The following is a 17,658-nucleotide window of genomic DNA, read 5'->3' on the forward strand; positions in this document are numbered from 1 at the left end:
ATTATTATCAGGTTTATACTCAGTTTAGTTTATAGTGAGATTTTAAACAATTTTAGAAATTACATATTTGCTGTATCCTTAGGTATCTTTTTTCAAGGGGAAGAGAACATCTCTTCATTATTAAAACAGCGCCCAGCATGAGAGAGAACATACCTGAAAAATACATCAAGAGCCAATTTTCCAAGGAATCATTTCCCTTCCTCTCAACTCCATCTGCGTTTTGCAAATTAGCTCAGTTTGGAGCTTGTTCTCAACAACATGCATCCCTCTTACAATAAAGATTTTTTTTCCTCCTCTATTCAATTTATCTTGATAAAAAGAAATCTCAAATACCTAAAAATCCAGCTCAGTTTAGTTCCATGTAAATTGTTTAATGTTCAAACGCAACCACAAGAGCTGTAGAAGCAGCACACTGAGTAACCATCACTCTTAACTCCAGCCGATCAATGAGCAGTCAGAAATGCTTTACACCAAGAGGAACTTTGAAACAAAAAAATAGCAAGCTTGTATATTCAGTTTCTACATAGAATCAGTGTCTTTGCTCTAAGTTACTTGAATTAAGTTCAAATCATAAAATGGAAAATTGGAGAGAAGTAAGAACTGAGTGCCAGAGGGACTGGAGGTTTTGGCTGAATGGAGTAAAGATTAATTTATTTTCCCAGGAAACAACTGAGTCTAAGATGCATAAACAAATCTGCTTCATTTACAATTAGGCTACTGTATTACAAAATTGGTTTATATAAGTTCTTTCCAGGAGGCTGAAAAGCCTCTTCTGGCTTTAATCTGATTACAATTAAAAGATTAAATTAAAAATATTTTTTCTAGTAGGTAGACATGGGTTTGCATTTTACAGTATTGTGCTTGGCATCATTAACCTACAAAGACCCTTTTTATTGAGAAAGTGGGGAAAGAGACTTGCTAATAAAACTTAGATTTTCTGCTTTGTTCTTTCAGGAAGCAAAGCTGATGTTTAATGCATTTCACTGAAAAAAACCCCTAAAGCTACCTGTAGGGAAATTAATGCCTATTTAGACCAACCAAGAACTTGAACTTGGAGCTTGAATCAAGGTTGCAAAAAGGAGAAGCAGCAGAACATCAAGGGAATCTGGTTTTGTGGACTCCAGCCTTCATCCCAGGAACATCATGGTTCCCTGGGATCACAGACAGCATTTGGAAGCCTTATATTTTCATTTCTGTTACTTATCAATAAGTTAACAGCAAAATCTTACTAATCTAAGGAAAGACAGGCTCAAAAGTGAGATTTTATTCATATTTGTTACTTATCCACAACCCGAAGTATGATAAAACTGATAAAAACAGCCTAGAATCATGTTTACATCACTAAATTCAATTCACATTTTGTTAATAAAATACCAAAAGGAAAATGACAACATTGCAGGTTCAGAAAACAGGTTGGCTACTATGACTGAAAAATCTACACTATCTTAACTGGTCACAACTGATTGCTTGTTAAATGCTTATTATTTAAAATAAGCACAAATTACAAAATTTCAGACACACTCAACTTTTGTGCTCATAAAATATATCTTCTGTTGTATCAAATTTCAGGAGATTGGTAAGAATTTTCTGCTGAGATGTTTCATTTCAGCATGTATCAAAAGAATAGAGAGTACTGTCACCACCTGCACAGTGATGTAACACTGAGGTCCCAGTTGCACTACCCATCCAAAGAATTATTTTGCAAGCACACCACTATGGTAAGGACAAGCCATCTCTCATACAGTGATGAAAACCACCATCAGGCTATTACCTAAATTTTGCCCTCTCTGGTGGACACACGGGCCTCAGACTCCAGGACACAAAATAAAGCAGAATTTAGCTCTGCATTTTAAGGCAAAGACAAAACCAGCTCAAACTGGGATAGAGATGAGTACCCTCAGCTGCCCCTGATTACCAAAAGCTGTGGTTGCTCACCACTATGCAGAGATTGGTCATACTTTGTGATAAATTTAAACACCAAACTGAGGCAGCATCTTAACCCCCTACCATAAAGGCAGCCGCCACGGACTGTAAAGTCATACGTAGATTAAACAGCAATGCAGTAGCCAACAGTTTGCATGCAAACATCGTGTTAGACTGTTACATTCTCAGGACTAAAACTGTTAATGGTGTAAACACAGGTTAGATAATCACCTTCCATTTCTCTTTATTTTACATACTTTTTTTTAAGAACAGATAGGGCCTCACAGAACAAAGGAGCTTTACCAAATTTTAAACCTGGAATTACACAGACTTTCGTTAAAAGATTAAAACTAATCTGGTAAGGAAAGAGCTATTCCCCTGCTATGAATAATTTTTTTAAAGCCTCATTAGGCAAAGCAGCAGCCTGATTCTCAGTCCAGAAGAGAGCAAAAACAAAACAACCAAAAAAACTTTTAATACTGTACTGTGGGGGGAGGGGGGAAAAGGAATTATTTAAAGAAAACAAAGACAGTCAAAGCAGACTTTATGGCAGCAACTATTCCTAGGGAAGGAGCAAAAAAAGTGTATGTATGTGGCATAGTACCCCAAAAGCCATTAAAACTGCTTTAACTGCCAGTGTTTTATCCATGGGATGTACTGAGAAATACATTCAACGTAAGAGTTCTGAGTAAATATGCTACATGACTACACATGTACAAATCAACAACAACAGAACTTATTTACACACATTTATACCTACAGGCATAAAGACCAAGTTGAATACTTGTGAAATGTATCTGATTGCTAGATCCAGACTTGTTCCAATCTTAGTAAGAACAGTAGCATTTCTACACTCCAATAACCGTGTTGTTTCAATCAGGTCTATCCTGCATTCACGTCATCTCTACCATAAAACTGAAAAGGCTCTACAGGTATTTTAACTTTTATTTGTAACACGGACATGCATCTGCTACCAAGCAGAGATACCCCTCCCCAACACTCTTCCCAACAAGCAGCCAGCAACCTAAAGCTGGTACTGTTACAGACATATCCAGTCTGCTCGCCAAATGTTCTTCTTGGACCATGTGGATTCATTTTTCAAAGTATACATTTCATCATCTGCTACATGTTTAAGATAAAAAGGAAGATAATATAAAATGAATTCTTTATGCATAAAAACTTAAGCCCAGAAGTGGTTAAAAATAGACTAAGGTGGGCATAATTAGTACCTACTAAAAAAGCTAAGTCACATTTATGGAACCTAACACTTCACTCAGTCATATAGTTAACTGCCCTCAAAGACTAACAACCAGACCAATTCACAAGTACCTAAGTTTCTTACGTAATTAAAAGAATAAGATGTAAAGTCAAAAAAATATATTTTATCCCTTCAAGATCAGGAAAGAAAATAAAATGCTGGTTCTGTAACAGTGCAACAACTGCAGCATATTTTGCACGCAGCACATGAGTTGCTACATTTAGTGGCACTTAAGTATTATGCAGTAAATACTGAAAGTAAGACAAGTTTCTGATCTGCATAAGCATAATCACATCATTATTACCAGAGTTGCTAAGCTACAGCATTCTGAATAATACCAATTCAATTTTATCACTTCCATCACTAGCCTTAATACATGTTAACGTCCTGCTTTACATCTTGCTAAGAGAGCAACCACTGAAGCCAAGTATTTAATGTAGTTGCCACTGGGCTTGGACCATATTCAGTCTGACCAGTCGTTCTCATCAAACTCTGAATCGTCATCGGAATCGCTGTATTCCACCGCAATGCGCCTCGAAAGGATGGTCGCCACATCATTGCCAACAGGCTCGCGCTTGGCTTCTTGCTCACGTTGCTCCTGCACCTTCTTCAGCTGAATTCCTGTAGAGACAATTACTCTCAGACAAAGTTTCCAATGCAAGAGATTTTAGGTTTCATATTGTTATTGGTGAGTTTGTTGTATTATGACAATATGCTCCAGATGATTAGGGAGAGCCTCCCTGAGCAGGAATTCCAAGAGAAAAGAGAGAGATCAGAATCCATTCTCAGAGACTGAATGCTTCTGGACTTCTAAAACTGCCATAAATATGTTAAGGATAAATATTCAAAACTATACAGATCCTTTTGATCTGAAGATAAAAGTTTTCATAATTGTGTGTGGAAATACCATTAGAGACCTACAGCTCCATATTGTTAAGCAAAGTCAGGAAGAATCACTGGTTAAAAATCAGTGGGCTGAAGGCCTGGTGTTGGGTAACTCAGTTCTTCTAAACAGAAGCAAAAGCCATGTACATCTACTGGCACTTTACATAAGGAACACAAGTGCTGTTTTTATTACATCCACACAAACAGTAGAACACGCTTGACAAAGCTGTACTTCTTCAGGCATTAGAAAAAGATTCAAAGTCATGGCTGACAAATGTCAGAACAGGTGTGTGGTACCTGTGGCTAATGACACTCTGCTCAGCTGGCAAAAGAAGCCATGAACTCCTATCCATGGAAAACACAGCGCTTTCATTGAAAAAAAGTAATACCTAGAGCTGAGTGTCCACTTACCCATTCTAATGGCAGCAAGGAGATCGCTCCGTGCATCGCTTATCGGTGCCTGGGCAGGTTCATGGCGCTTTGCCTCCGACGCCGGAGGAACGTGCATTGGGGAGGAAGAGAGGGATGCACCTGCAGCAGGAGGGCCTGGAGGGGGAGGAGGTGGGCCGGGAGGAGGAGGAGCAGTGACAACAAGCCCACTAGAAGGAGGAGGATGAGCAGCTGCATATGTAGAGCCAGTCACCAGTCCAGAGTGGGAAGGTGGCACAGGAAGCTGAAGGGGACTAACAAATGCAGTTTGTGCTGAAGGAATCATAGGGGGAGGAGGAGGAGGGGGAGGACCCGTAGGGTTGTAATAATCCACCATCTGAGCTGGAAGCATCCTATATAAAACAGAACAAAAACATTTAATGCATTGAAAGTTAGGACTTGGAGAATCATCACCTCTTAACCTGCTCTCATCCAACCTCAGCTAAAACAAAAAACAAAAAGAATTTAAACTGGTGAATTAAATATGCAAGTGATTATAAACATATGAACTGTCAAGTACTGTTAATATATTGAGATTTAAGACAGATGTCTTTAAAGACAGCATCCTTTCAGCATTCTACAAAGTGAGTTTTTTATCTTTATTCTCCTGCCTAGTTCAGTATAAAGTGTTTGTTACTAAACAGCTACTTTGTGGGACTATTAAGTACAAGGTCTATGATGAAGGGACCAAGAAAACTGCAGACTACATGTATCAATCCAATAAAAGACCAAATGTTATACAAATATTAAGAGATAACAGAGAACTCAGGCATAGAGAGCTATGGAAAGTATGAATGGAAAGATTTACCCAGAGGTATATCATGTGTCTCATGTGCTTCTTCAGTCAAGTTTATCAATTTAAATAGCATTTAATTAAATTGATAAAATTGATTGATACTTTAAACAGGAGGCACAGGAAAGAGCTACTTTGCTTGTTAACATGTCATGAAAAGTAATCTTAAGCAGAAAAAAAATGAGGATATAAGAGCTATGAAGTAGGCAAAGAACTAGATACAGGAGACAGGAGTGGAAGGAAAGTGACTGATGACACTCAGTGACATGTCAATGTTCATGATAACTGCAATACTCTGACAACGGTCATGGACCTGAGGACTAAACAGAGAAGGGGCAGGTTGAAGCAGTCACTCATAACTGAGTCATCTGCAACATGAATCAGGCAAATGCTACCCCAGGATGCATCAAACAAGGCTGACCATCCTTGGCTTGCCCAGTTTAGAACAACAAAGGCAAGAATGACTACAACTTCCTTGGGGTTACAGCTTGAAAGTTTAAGGTAATTACACTAAAGAACAGACACAGACTGGTTAGAAAACATATTTTCTTGCTATTGGAGAGCCAGTACTCTGGAGCAAGCCTTCCTTCAGAATGCATTCAGGCAAAATATCTAAACAGGAGTTTGATAAATTCCTGTCGAATTATGGAGTGGCATTTGTCCTGCAGCAGTAGGGAATTTGACTCTATGTCTGAGGAGAGCCCTTCCTATTCTAGCCCAAGCTCCTTTAAAAAGTCACTTCAGGGATGCAACAGACTCCACATGAATCACAATCAGCAATACTTTTTCTATGCATTTCCTGAAGTTTAAGTATTAATCAAATTATGTTGTAACTATTTTCCACTTTAAAGAAAAATTATCCCTTTTTTAATACTGTATTAGGAACCCTTAATATTTTACAAGCATATTGATTTCACCACATTCAATACGCAGTTCATTATTTTTGCTTTCACTATTTCATTTAAATTCAGTTCACACATAGAAATTATACCAATTTTTTCTGTCCTCCCCAAGGAGGTAACTAATGTATTTGGGATCTTTTTGTGTAATACGTTACACATTATGAAAGTTATGCAAAACATGCATCCCTCTAGTTTTGTCAAGAATCCACTAGAATAAATCAGGAGATTTACCCATATTCTGCTGGTACCACAGGTACTGAGCTATGCTGGCCATCTGAAGGCTGGGGTGGAGGTGGAGGTGGTTGCTGAGGTCTGTTTAAAGTAGCATGTCGTACAGTGGTGGAAGGTGGTCTGTATTCATGCTCATGGCTTTGGGATGCTGCCATGTACTGTGGACCATCTCCTGCTCCATATGAAGGCATTGCTATCTGCTGATGGAGGGAATGATTCGGAGTAGCAGGATAAGAATAATCTGTAACATCAGATGCATGGGACCTAAAATTAAAGTAAATGGATGCAGAAAAACAGATTATGTGAGAGTAACAGGGTATTATCTAAATAACTGAGAAAAAAACTAAAAGGAATGCAATCAGCATTATTTTTCTTCTGGAACAGGACTCTGATTATCAAACACCACTCCAGTTTAAGTCCACAGAAAGCACAAGAACTTTAGGAGCCAGAAGGAAGCATATTGTTTTTGTCAATGATTTTGACAGCCCGTTGTTTGAAGTGATAATACTTACCAGACCTACCTCAAGTTAACAATGGCAGCAGAAAAAGGAAAGCAAGACTACAAGCATTTGCAATTATGCAGAAAAATATATTTTACCAGTGCAGAGAAAACCAATTTCAAAAGTTAGAAGATGCTTTTTCTTTTGTTTGCACAATTAATTTTGTTGGAAAGGCTTAGAGAAACTGGGAAGTGTAAATATTAGTTGCGCAGAGAGTTCATAAAGATACAAAGTCTAGGATGCTCTGTCAAATAAGCCCAAGAGAGGGAGCAAAAGGATCTCTTCATCCCATTACTGTAAATAGTTGTTTTAGTAATGAACAATGGTGCAGCCTGGCTTTTAGTGAGCACAGTAAACTGATGCACTTATCTATAAGACTGGAAGCAAGGTAAGCAACAAAAAGCCAGGGCTTTGAGTAAAATGAAATAACAAACCCTTTGGGCATTTTGTCCTCTTTCATGCTTCCTGCCTGTTCCATTTTCTTTGCGTCACTCATGAACTCAATGCCCATTTTCCTTCTTTCCCACTCTTCTTTTCTTGTTCTTACTTTTCTCACATTAATTTGCTGGTTTCTGTTTGGATTCAGCTTGTGTTTCTCTCTCTAAAGTACAATAAGTATAACAAATACATGGTAAATGGCCACAGTCCAAACATTTGGATGTCAACATTCAATGTGTAAGTCTTACAGTTCGCAAACAAGAAGACATGAGAGATTTTTTTCAGTTTGGCATTAGAAACAGAATGACAATATAACCAAACACACTTCTTTGGGACCTTACTTACACAACACTGATCATGCAGTTGCTGTCAGCATAAGAATGTCTCTGGCATCAGTACTTATTTCTACATGTATGGGGGCTTTTATAGCTTAAGACTACTCCAAGATGAAAAAATAGAAAACCTTCTCTCCACCTCACTACCATTTCCCAAATTAACCCTTCATGCATATAAAACAGATTTCAGGATTCCACGTCTGATACTAGAGTCACTGAAATGTAAAGAACTCCATAAATTAAAAAAATCTGAAATGCTTATATAAGTACAAGATATCTGTCACACCACAACATCTAAACGTAACAGAGATGCATCCTACAATTTCTGCTTAAAAATATCCTACACATGGCAAGTACTATAGATATTTGCAAACAGCCAAATACATGTTGACATTGCTGGAAAATAAAAAACAAATCACTTCAATACGATCCTGATTTAAATTCAGGAATCCTGGAAGCAAGGTGTTAAGGCTAAAAAAAGATACAAAATGTGTGAAACAGAACTCCTGATGAAAAAGTTCACATCTTTTACTAGATCAACCTATGGAAAGTATTGTCAGTCTGCAGTGTTTCATTAAGACTAACAGGAGACAACGTTTTTGCATTAGAAACCTTAAAAAAAAAAAGACAAAGGCTTTTAGACAGAGAGGGATTCTGAATACATTAGTAAAACAGCAATAGCAATTAAGTTATTTTAAATTTCATATTTCAATTACAAGTTGATTACTCTTCACAAAGACCACAACATTATATCTACCAAGTCCTAAGCAGATTTTGTTTTAATTAGTCTCCACTGGACAGTGGACTAAAGGTATCAGCCCACACTTTTGTAGTGGTAGCTGCTTCCTCAACCTAGACATTCAACAATTTAAACATTAAATTGTTACATGCTTTTTCCAGTGGACTCTGTTTCTTTCTAACTTTACTGCTAGCACTTAATCACAACAGAGGAAATAAAATAAGTGGGAAAATACTGTGGTGAGACCAGCTTAGTGAAAAAACTCAGATTTCCATGCACACCTAGAAAAGGTACCTCCCACTGAGCTCAAAGGGAATCTCAATCAATGAAGATGAATTCTGCTGGGTGTCTCTAAGCAGAGATTTGTTATTTCAAGCAGAAACACTGCATCTGGTTTTGTAGCTTGCTCTTTAGACTAATGTAACATCAAGAAAGCTGAACTCTTCTCCCATTCAAGCATTCTGTTGGAGGCAAAAGTATGCTGAACTGAGTAGATCACAGAAAAATATTTATTAAGCTATCAGCAGTGAATGAAACAACAAACTAGACACTAAGGAAGAGGTACTGACATTTTCTACTAGAGGCAGATTTAAATGCTTTTGTAACTACAGCTACTCAAGACCAAATATAAAGCATGCGGCAAACACTTCTTTCACTGCGGTGCATAACATTATGATGGCAAAACGCTCCTGTGAAGCTGAGGAAGAAAAAAATCATTACAGAATTTGTAACGTTATTTATGCTTTAAGATAATTTTGAAAAGAACTTAAAAACATGCATTGTATGTTTTGTCTAACTATTCCCATCCTGTAAAAACACCTAACTCTACTCAGTATTTCTGAACATACAACTGTGGTATAACAAACAGCTTTGCTGTAAACAGACCTAGTATCTGGGGACAGTGATCCCTCGGAAGATGCTCCATGGTACACACTTTGAGACAACCTGTTGTCAGGTCTAAGCTCTTTGTCATATGCCATCATATTCCACTCCTGGCGTCTGTTCCTGGCTTTTCTAACCTTTTTCACCTCACGGGTGGTGCCATCTATACGTTTTTGCTCCTAATATTCAAACAAAAGAAATAAAGCATGCAAAGAGAGAAAAAAAGGAAAGGAAAAAAGCTGGTTAAAATGCAGTTAGATTGCATGAAAACAAGATCAGATTTACAGATGAAGCCAAGTCTTCATAAAATTTCCCTGCACTGAAAACGAGAATATCTCCTTATGCTATGAACCTCATTTGTAGCAAGACTGCTGATTTGTCCTTCTTCTTTAGGATGCACGTGCTACAGCGACACCAACCTACTTGTTTCCCAGTACAGAAATGTGACTGATTTTAAAAGCAAGAAAGTTTAACTTCTTCTGACATCACGTCTTTTATTTATATAAATCCTGAAGCACTTCTAATTTTCACCTCCTGCAAATCAGACTTCTGAGAATATGTTAAATATGCTAAGGGCTACTCTGGCTCTTTGTTACAGACACAATCACCAGGGCCTGGGGAAGTATGGAAAAACTGGACACCTTTTCCTATTCCATAGTCTATGTGAAAGGATTTTTGTTTGTTTTAACTTCCTCTCCCTTCTTAGATCTGATTAACTACTGTAATTCTTCCTAGTTTTTTCTCATCATTGTTTCCCATTATCTTATATAAAAATGAATTACACTAATTCTCTCTGCTATTCAGGCCAGCAATATGTTACAGCATGATAGCTTCACGACAGATCACTCTGCTTAGTTATTTAAATCTTTCAATACTATATCAGGCTCAACCAATGTCAGTATTTATCTTATTTATTTATCTTTATCTTACCGGTAGTAAGATCTCCTAATATCGGGACTCAATGCTTTGAGACCTCCAAAATGTTGTCCTCACTTCTGACTACTCAGTATGCATATAAAAACTATATTGGTGCTTCAATACAAAAAATGAACCAGTTTTGCTCAATCCAAACTGAGAAGGGTGCTTATGTGCTACTCCTTTTCTCAGTGTTTATGAAGGCCCTACATGTTTTTTTAATCAGCTCTAGATCCCACATCTTAGAATACTAATTCATAAAAAGCTTAAACATGTTTTATCTATTAGTAAGTTGGTATTAGGCTTTTGGCTGCTAGAAAAATAGTTTCTCAGGAAATAATTATATTGCTATCCTGAGAATGCAGTCATAATCAATTGTATTGACAGAAGAGTTTGGTCAAACACTGATATGCAAGCCTTTATTGTGGAATCGACACCTCCAAAGTAAGGAATAATAGTCAGAAAGCTAGCTCAACAAAAAGTACACCACAGATGCACACAGGTTTTTTACTCCAACTGTGAAACAGAACTGAGCAAATAATTCTGAAATAATGTATTTAACATTACATAACTAACAAAAAAACTATCAAATGCATTAACTGTCCCTGTTTTGGATCTCTTCTTCATTCATGCATGCCTGCATGAGGGACCTGCTGATCCTGCCAACATTAATAATGACGGAGAAAAGTCAGTTCAACATCCAAAAGTTACAACAACACTTGCTCATCCCTGCAGTAGGCAGATTTTTGGTCTGATTCATGTTAAGTAAAGATCATCATCTTGGTTTTTAATTAATTCCCCTAAAATCTTTTTCCTCCACAAACTTTTTAGAATCACACACTTATTTTATCCAGGTTATGTTTAGTACCACTTTGTCACATCAAATTCTCCCAGTACAGGATTTGGTGCAGAAAAGAGACAGATTCATTCATACTTTATTTTAAATATATAAAATTTTGCTTATTGCTGTGGTTGAACATATACTTGTTAAAGGCTTTACACCTGTCTTTTTCAATTATTTGCTGCAATTTTTTTTTAATTTGTGATTTTCATCCTGATTAATTTATTAAGATTTTGTTACTAAATCACACCAGATTTGAGAGGAAAGTACTAGTAAGTCTTTTGGTTCGCCTAAAACACTTAGTTTTTCTCTTCTTACAGAACAATAACTTAACCTAAGGGTGACAGCTACATATTTCTTGCAAAGTTCGAGATAAAGAATATATCCACCTTTTGACCAATCTGTGATGCTACTCAGAAGACAATTTTGACACAATTCCTGTACTATCAGGAATGCTTGCATGACTGCTTACAAATAATTGCCTATTTAGAAGTTTGGTTTTAAAGAGATCACTGTGTTTTTCTATTAAAAGGTAAATACATATGCATGTGTAAACAACATAAAATAAACACAAAACTTAGTTTGTTTTTATTGGATCAGATTTGACTTGGATAGGTTGTTCCAGACCAGCATATATAAGTGCACTAATGAATAAATATGCTGGAATACTTTTTTCTAAAGCAGTACTAAATCCTCCTGGTATTGATTTTTTGATTAAATATTATATAAATACATGTCAAACATTTTAATTTCTTACAAAACAGTGGGGCAGGCCTATTCCTAGCAGCTGACAAAGCTACATATACCTCTAATAGTAATATTAAGTTGTTCCAGTAGCAGTTTCATTACCTTGACAAACAATGGGGACAGCTCTAGTTTTAGTACCTAGGGCAATGACAACAGAGTTCTAGGGGAGTTGAAGCCTTTCAACATAACTACAGTCAGAAATATTTATTAGGAAAGTTAAGTTATATTAAGAAGAGTTACTTCCTTTAAATAGAGGCTGTGGCAGAAAACTGGGTGCTGTAGGTTAAGCCAGAAAAGAGGTACATCATTCAGCTGGTGGCAGGAAGTTATTTCAGCAAACACAAGCAGATTAGAGCCTTCAAACATTGTTAAGTTAATTTTAAAGTTTGATATCTGCATCAAGAATTAGCAAGTGATATTTCAAGCATCTTCAGAAAGAACTGGAGCTAGTAACAGAAAGTACCTTCAGCAAGTATTTGCCATACTTTCAAAAAACTGGAAGCACAAGCATAGAGTATTTTCCTGACCGCAAATTTATAAGATCCTATCAAAACACAAGTAACCAAGAACAATTTCTGAAATACAAGCCTTCAAAATTTAAAGATTTTTACTTGTTTAAATAGCTAATTAGTCTCAGAAAAAAAATGGGTAACAATCAAAAGCAAATTAAAACAACTTTCCTTTGGTTAATCAAGAGTAAACAACTGGCCCCTAATACAGTCATTCAACTCAGAACACTATTGATACATACAAAAGCCAAAACTACATTGAAGTCTTAGACACGGACATACCAAACATAAAAAACCAGCCTAGACAGATTTTAAACTTAAAGAACTTAAATTACAGGTTTTTTTCAGAGAAAAAATTTCACCTGAAGGAGCCAAATCAGAGGAAGCCTCAGATTTTTTCAATTAAACTGAATGCAGAAGCAATAACATGATATTTGAAGGCAGGAAAATGAAACTCTTCACAAACCTCTGGCTGCAACAACTCAAGTACTTAAAGCAAATTACCAAAATAATATTGGAAAACTGATTCTCTGGTGCAAGGACTACTCTCAGACTTCACCAAGCACCTGAAAAATTGAGGCTAAAAGCCAGCTACATTTGGTCAGCTGAGTAGGATGGCATTTGGATGACTAGCTTGTAATTTGCTAAACAATATATATTTATTTCACCTGCACAGTTTCTCAACAACTTTCGTTTTGTGCTTCTGTAGAGCACGATTTGAGTAAAGAATTCTCATTTAACAGGTTCAAAATACAAGTTCAGCCACCAGATTATTAATAAATCCTCTGGATTCATTCCTGGTCACTGCTATCATAAGGACAAGAACAAAAGAAAAAGGACAGCTGATTCAGCAACCTGTGGAACAAAGTGTGCCTGTGAGACATCTCACCAAAACCCACTAGCTCTCTACAGAGTGCAGATGATGAAATGCTCCTTTGCACAGCAGCTTCTGGAAGGCCAGAACTGAGATTTCTTCCTATCACAAAGTAAATGCCATCCATGCAAACTCAAATTTATGCTGCTTTCTTCTTTGTCAGATTTGTTATATATTTAATCGAATCAAACAGCACTTCAGCTAGAATTTATCAAGGCGTGTTTCTGTGATGTATGGCTATAATCCTACACAACTGGAATTGAGCACATTTACATTTGGTTTGTAAATTGTAATAGGACAATTAAAATCTACAAAAAAAGATATACCATGGATGGAGATAAGTGGGATGTGTTGCCTTAGATAAAGTCTAAGAGCAAATTTATAAATATAGTTTTGTAGAAATCTCTCTAAAGGAATAAAAAAAAATCAAGCAATACTATAATTTCTTATAAAAGCATTTGTATTTTTTCCTTTTTAACAGTAAATCAGAATGAAAAAGCTAGCAGTTGATAGTTTCTTTTTCTTCCCCTCCCTAGTGAAAATATCTAAACTTGAGGGAAAAAGGTAGGAGGAAAAACCCCACAGGCTGCTATTATCCCTATATACTTTTCATAAAGAAATACTTAATGAAATCTAAAATAAACACCAACTCAACTACAGAATGATAGCTGCTTTAATTAATTCCAGTCTTTCAATCAGCTCTATGACTAATCATACTGAGAATATAGTGGGAATATAATCTTGCATTGTATAGAAATTGCATTTCTATACAACCACACAAATAACCAACTGAATATTTTCTAATACTTTGCTATACTCAGTAACTATTGAAGATGCCTACCCAGTTTTCTCAATTCTATGCAATATTTCAATACTGAGACACCTGCCAAAACATAAAATGTTTTGATTCATAATCATAACAGGGAGACTTGATTTATTTCTTCCAGGATTTTAAAAACCATGAATTCACTAAATCTTTTAGTTAAACCAAGTCTTCATGTTTTGTTTAAAAATTCTGGAGTCAGAAAGTTTTGTCCAGCAAAAGGAAGAAGGAATTAATAGAATTTATTCTAACAGAATAGCAAAGTTTCCCAGTCACGCCCTATAATTTTATTTCTAAGCAGGTACCATATATACTGGCATATATATACACAGTTCTATTACGTGTGTGATGTATATATACAAATATACATTAGCATGCATATTCATGTATTAGACATTCTGTGCACACATGTATTATACATGTTATACATATATGATGATACCTGCTTAAATACAGACATGTATAGATAGGTATGCTAAGATGGATGATGTATATGCACATATACACATGTATGTGGATATATGCACACATGTATTGAAAACTGAGTGGCTTCCTTTTGTTTCCTCTGAGCACTCAGCATATCTTGTTCAGATTCCTTTTATTTTAAATCCCTCATCTCTCACTGAACCTATTTATAAAAGCACCTTCTGCCAGGTAACATAAGCAGTAGTTGTTGCTTCAAACTTTCTGTTTTCACTTTTTTTTTTCCCCCAGAATTATCTTCAAAAACCTTAAAGCCCTCCAATTTGACAAAAATATTGACCACAAAGAAGCTGCAGGAATAGCAACTCTTTTTTCCATTCACAACTAAAATCTATTGAGAAAATCTTGATTGCATCAGAATCTTTTCTATGAAAAAGCTTCTTTTTTGCTGGTTTTCAAACTTAAAGGAAACAAAGAATACTACTCCTAAAATTAATCTTCTCTTGTTGCTGAACCACAGAATAATTTTGCTGCATATTATCATCTTACTAACAACAAAATTATTTATTTATGGATAAGCTTTTGTTTTGCTACTGGAGTTGATGCTGCTAGATAAGGAACTGTGAAAATAAAGGAAACTATAATTCAAATTCCTTCTCCCTCCCATCATAGTGTCTTTTTCCGAAGCACAACAGGGCCATTTTGCTTAGTACTAATAAGCAGATACTGGAAAAAGACTCAATAACCACAGTACTCCTAAAATTCAATTTGCTGCCTTCTTAAAATAAACAGTATAAGCTACAAAAATGGAACCAAGTGAATCTACAGCCACACATAAAGAGGAATAGTCCTTCCACACACAGAAACTAAGTATGACCTGGAAATTTTTATGTCTGGACAGCCATACACAAAATTGCAATGCATACATGTGCTATTATGTTCCTGCTTTTACCTTTTGTCTCCTCTTTTCTTTTCGCTTATCTTCAGTATCCTGTAACATTTTTTCTTTCCAAAGATCAAAAAAATAGGAAGGATCAGTATAAAACTTCAATCCATCTTTCTTATCATCCCTGGAAACACAGCAGAAGAAAGCTAAGAATACATGAATTAGTATGTTTTAAACCCACAAAACTTTTCTTTGACAGTCATCCAAGCTTCAAGCTGATCAATAACAACTCTTACTAACTGGATGCCTATAAACAAATACCACCATCATCTGTAGGAGTGGCAGAAATCACATTCTTCAATTATAGATCCAACAAATTTACCTTCCAATTAAAAGCTCTTAAAAATGAAACACACTGCAAATGCTCTGATACATCAGTCTTTAAAAAAATTCAAATAATTTACTGCAGATTGAGTGCCTGTTTTATACAGACACCTCACAACCTAGTACCTCTCAAAAATTGAAGAACACAGTAAAACCCCATTGTCCACAACCCTTCAGGCAGACAAATTGCACTCATTTCATGAACAACAATAAATTTAAAGGAAACAGGAAAAGAAAAAAGAAAATGTGGTCCTACTTGTTGCTCTTCTACTCACCAGTAAGTAACCAGGAAAAGGTACAGACTGTGTGCGTATAATAGTGGGAAGGCAAAAGCAACAAATCCAGCTTTCTGGATAAAGCCGCCAAAGAAATCAGTGCAGTATATTATTTATTTTATTTTCACTTTTTATATAATCAATGGCCCTTGCTCTCTGATCCTGTGCTGCCATGTAAGATTTATGTTGAAATATGATGATTTTTTTAGGTACGACTTAAGATTTTAAGTGTGGCAATAGCAATTTTTGTTTCCATAAACAGGAAAGTCCCTGAAAAATCAGATCTCCATAATCAATACAGCATCTCCCTTCTGCTGTAATTATTCTCTGCATACAAGTAGGAGATGAAGGGCAAAGTACAAGAACGTAATCAATCAATATTTCCTTACCTGTAAGGTGAAAGAATATTCAGAGGTGGTGGTTTGTCACTCTGATTATAAATATCAGCCACTGGGTTTGGAATGCTGTTCTTTGAAACTACCTGCTGATCTTGAATTGTTGAGCTCTTGAATGCTTTTTTCATGTTGATATCCTGTAAGGATACTGTTAGAAAAAAAAATTACATTTACCACAGGTCTGAAATGAACAAAAGTGGATAAAAAAACATCTATTTCTCAGCAGCTATATAAAATATTTTCTGCAAAATATAGAATATTTTTCTTTAGTGGATAATCATGATATTTAAGCTTAAAGGCATGTAAGAACTGCCATAATAAAACACATTTAAGTCCCACTTGGTCCAGAACCTCACTTAAAATAATGGGACCATGGACTGTGTCTTGGAATATGATGCAAGAATGCTGTCACATGCAGACGTCCAATGATTTTTCCTTTTTATAAGCTTTATCCTGGCATCAAGACTGAAATGCAAGGTCTGGTATTCCTCTGACACAGCATGTTTTATAATTACACATGGTATCCATAAACATTCAACCCCATTCTACATATCATTAAATTATGGGTGGAACAACTTCCCGTGAGAAAGAGTTCCACCTCTCTAACCATCTTTCAGCTCGAAAGTTTTTCCATATAATTGAACACTCCTTGATTGTAAGTTTTTCTCATGTCTCTATGGAGAGAAATACTTATGTTCTTTGTACAGTCCAGTTACATACTTCCATTTAATCTTTTCACATACACAGTTCTGGGGAAAACACTATTAGCCTTTTCATCCTTTCTTTTCAAGTGAAAGATTTCAATTGCTTTTAACTGTTCCTGTCATTTTTAGCAAGGCTTTCTTTCACTCTGAATACAAGTTTCCATGAGATAAAGCAACCATTGCTAAAAAGATCCAGCTAATGCTAATCACAATTTAAGAGTGGCAGTAAGCTCTCCACATCATCCTCCACTTTTAAGCAACCTAAAGTACAGGTTTTTGACTGCAGTTGAACAGAATGCTGAAGTCTTCACTGAGTTGTCTACAACAGCATTAACCACTTCTTGAATTGAGGCAACTGTTTTCTAAGAGCTGTAGCAATAGTGCAAACAAAATGCACTGGCTTCTTCTATTTTTATTATCATTGTCATTTCATCTGATAGTTCTTGCCCATTCATCTAATTTATCGAGTCTCAAGAACAAATTGTGAGAAATTTCACATGGTAACTGAACAGTATTGGCCAAAAATTTAGTATACTGATGACCTGAAAAACCAGAGAGGCATGAAGT

At 36.0% G+C, this 17,658-nt stretch overlaps 1 protein-coding gene across 5 annotated transcripts in view; it reads right to left on the reverse strand.

The window, feature by feature from the left end:
- Positions 1-1,249: 1,249 nt before the first annotated feature.
- WASF3 (WAS protein family member 3) overlaps positions 1,250-17,658 on the reverse strand; it is a 71,194-nt gene continuing 54,785 nt past the window's right edge. For 4 of the 5 annotated variants that reach the window (XM_027677839.1, XM_027677840.1, XM_027677841.1 and 1 more), the window contains 6 exons: positions 16,382-16,535; positions 15,400-15,517; positions 9,319-9,494; positions 6,422-6,685; positions 4,478-4,848; positions 1,250-3,802 (listed from right to left, as the gene is read on the reverse strand). In XM_027677839.1, the coding sequence (XP_027533640.1) occupies positions 3,645-3,802; positions 4,478-4,848; positions 6,422-6,685; positions 9,319-9,494; positions 15,400-15,517; positions 16,382-16,535 (1,241 nt within the window). In that variant the 3' untranslated portion in view covers positions 1,250-3,644. Of the gene's footprint in view, positions 3,803-4,477; positions 4,849-6,421; positions 6,686-7,355; positions 7,523-9,318; positions 9,495-15,399; positions 15,518-16,381; positions 16,536-17,658 lie in introns of all 5 variants that reach the window. The other variant, XM_027677844.1, reaches the window with a different exon arrangement.

Source organism: Neopelma chrysocephalum, unplaced genomic scaffold (assembly GCF_003984885.1).
Source record: "Neopelma chrysocephalum unplaced genomic scaffold, ASM398488v2 Primary Assembly neopelma1_43, whole genome shotgun sequence".
Classification (NCBI taxonomy): Eukaryota; Metazoa; Chordata; class Aves; order Passeriformes; family Pipridae; genus Neopelma; species Neopelma chrysocephalum.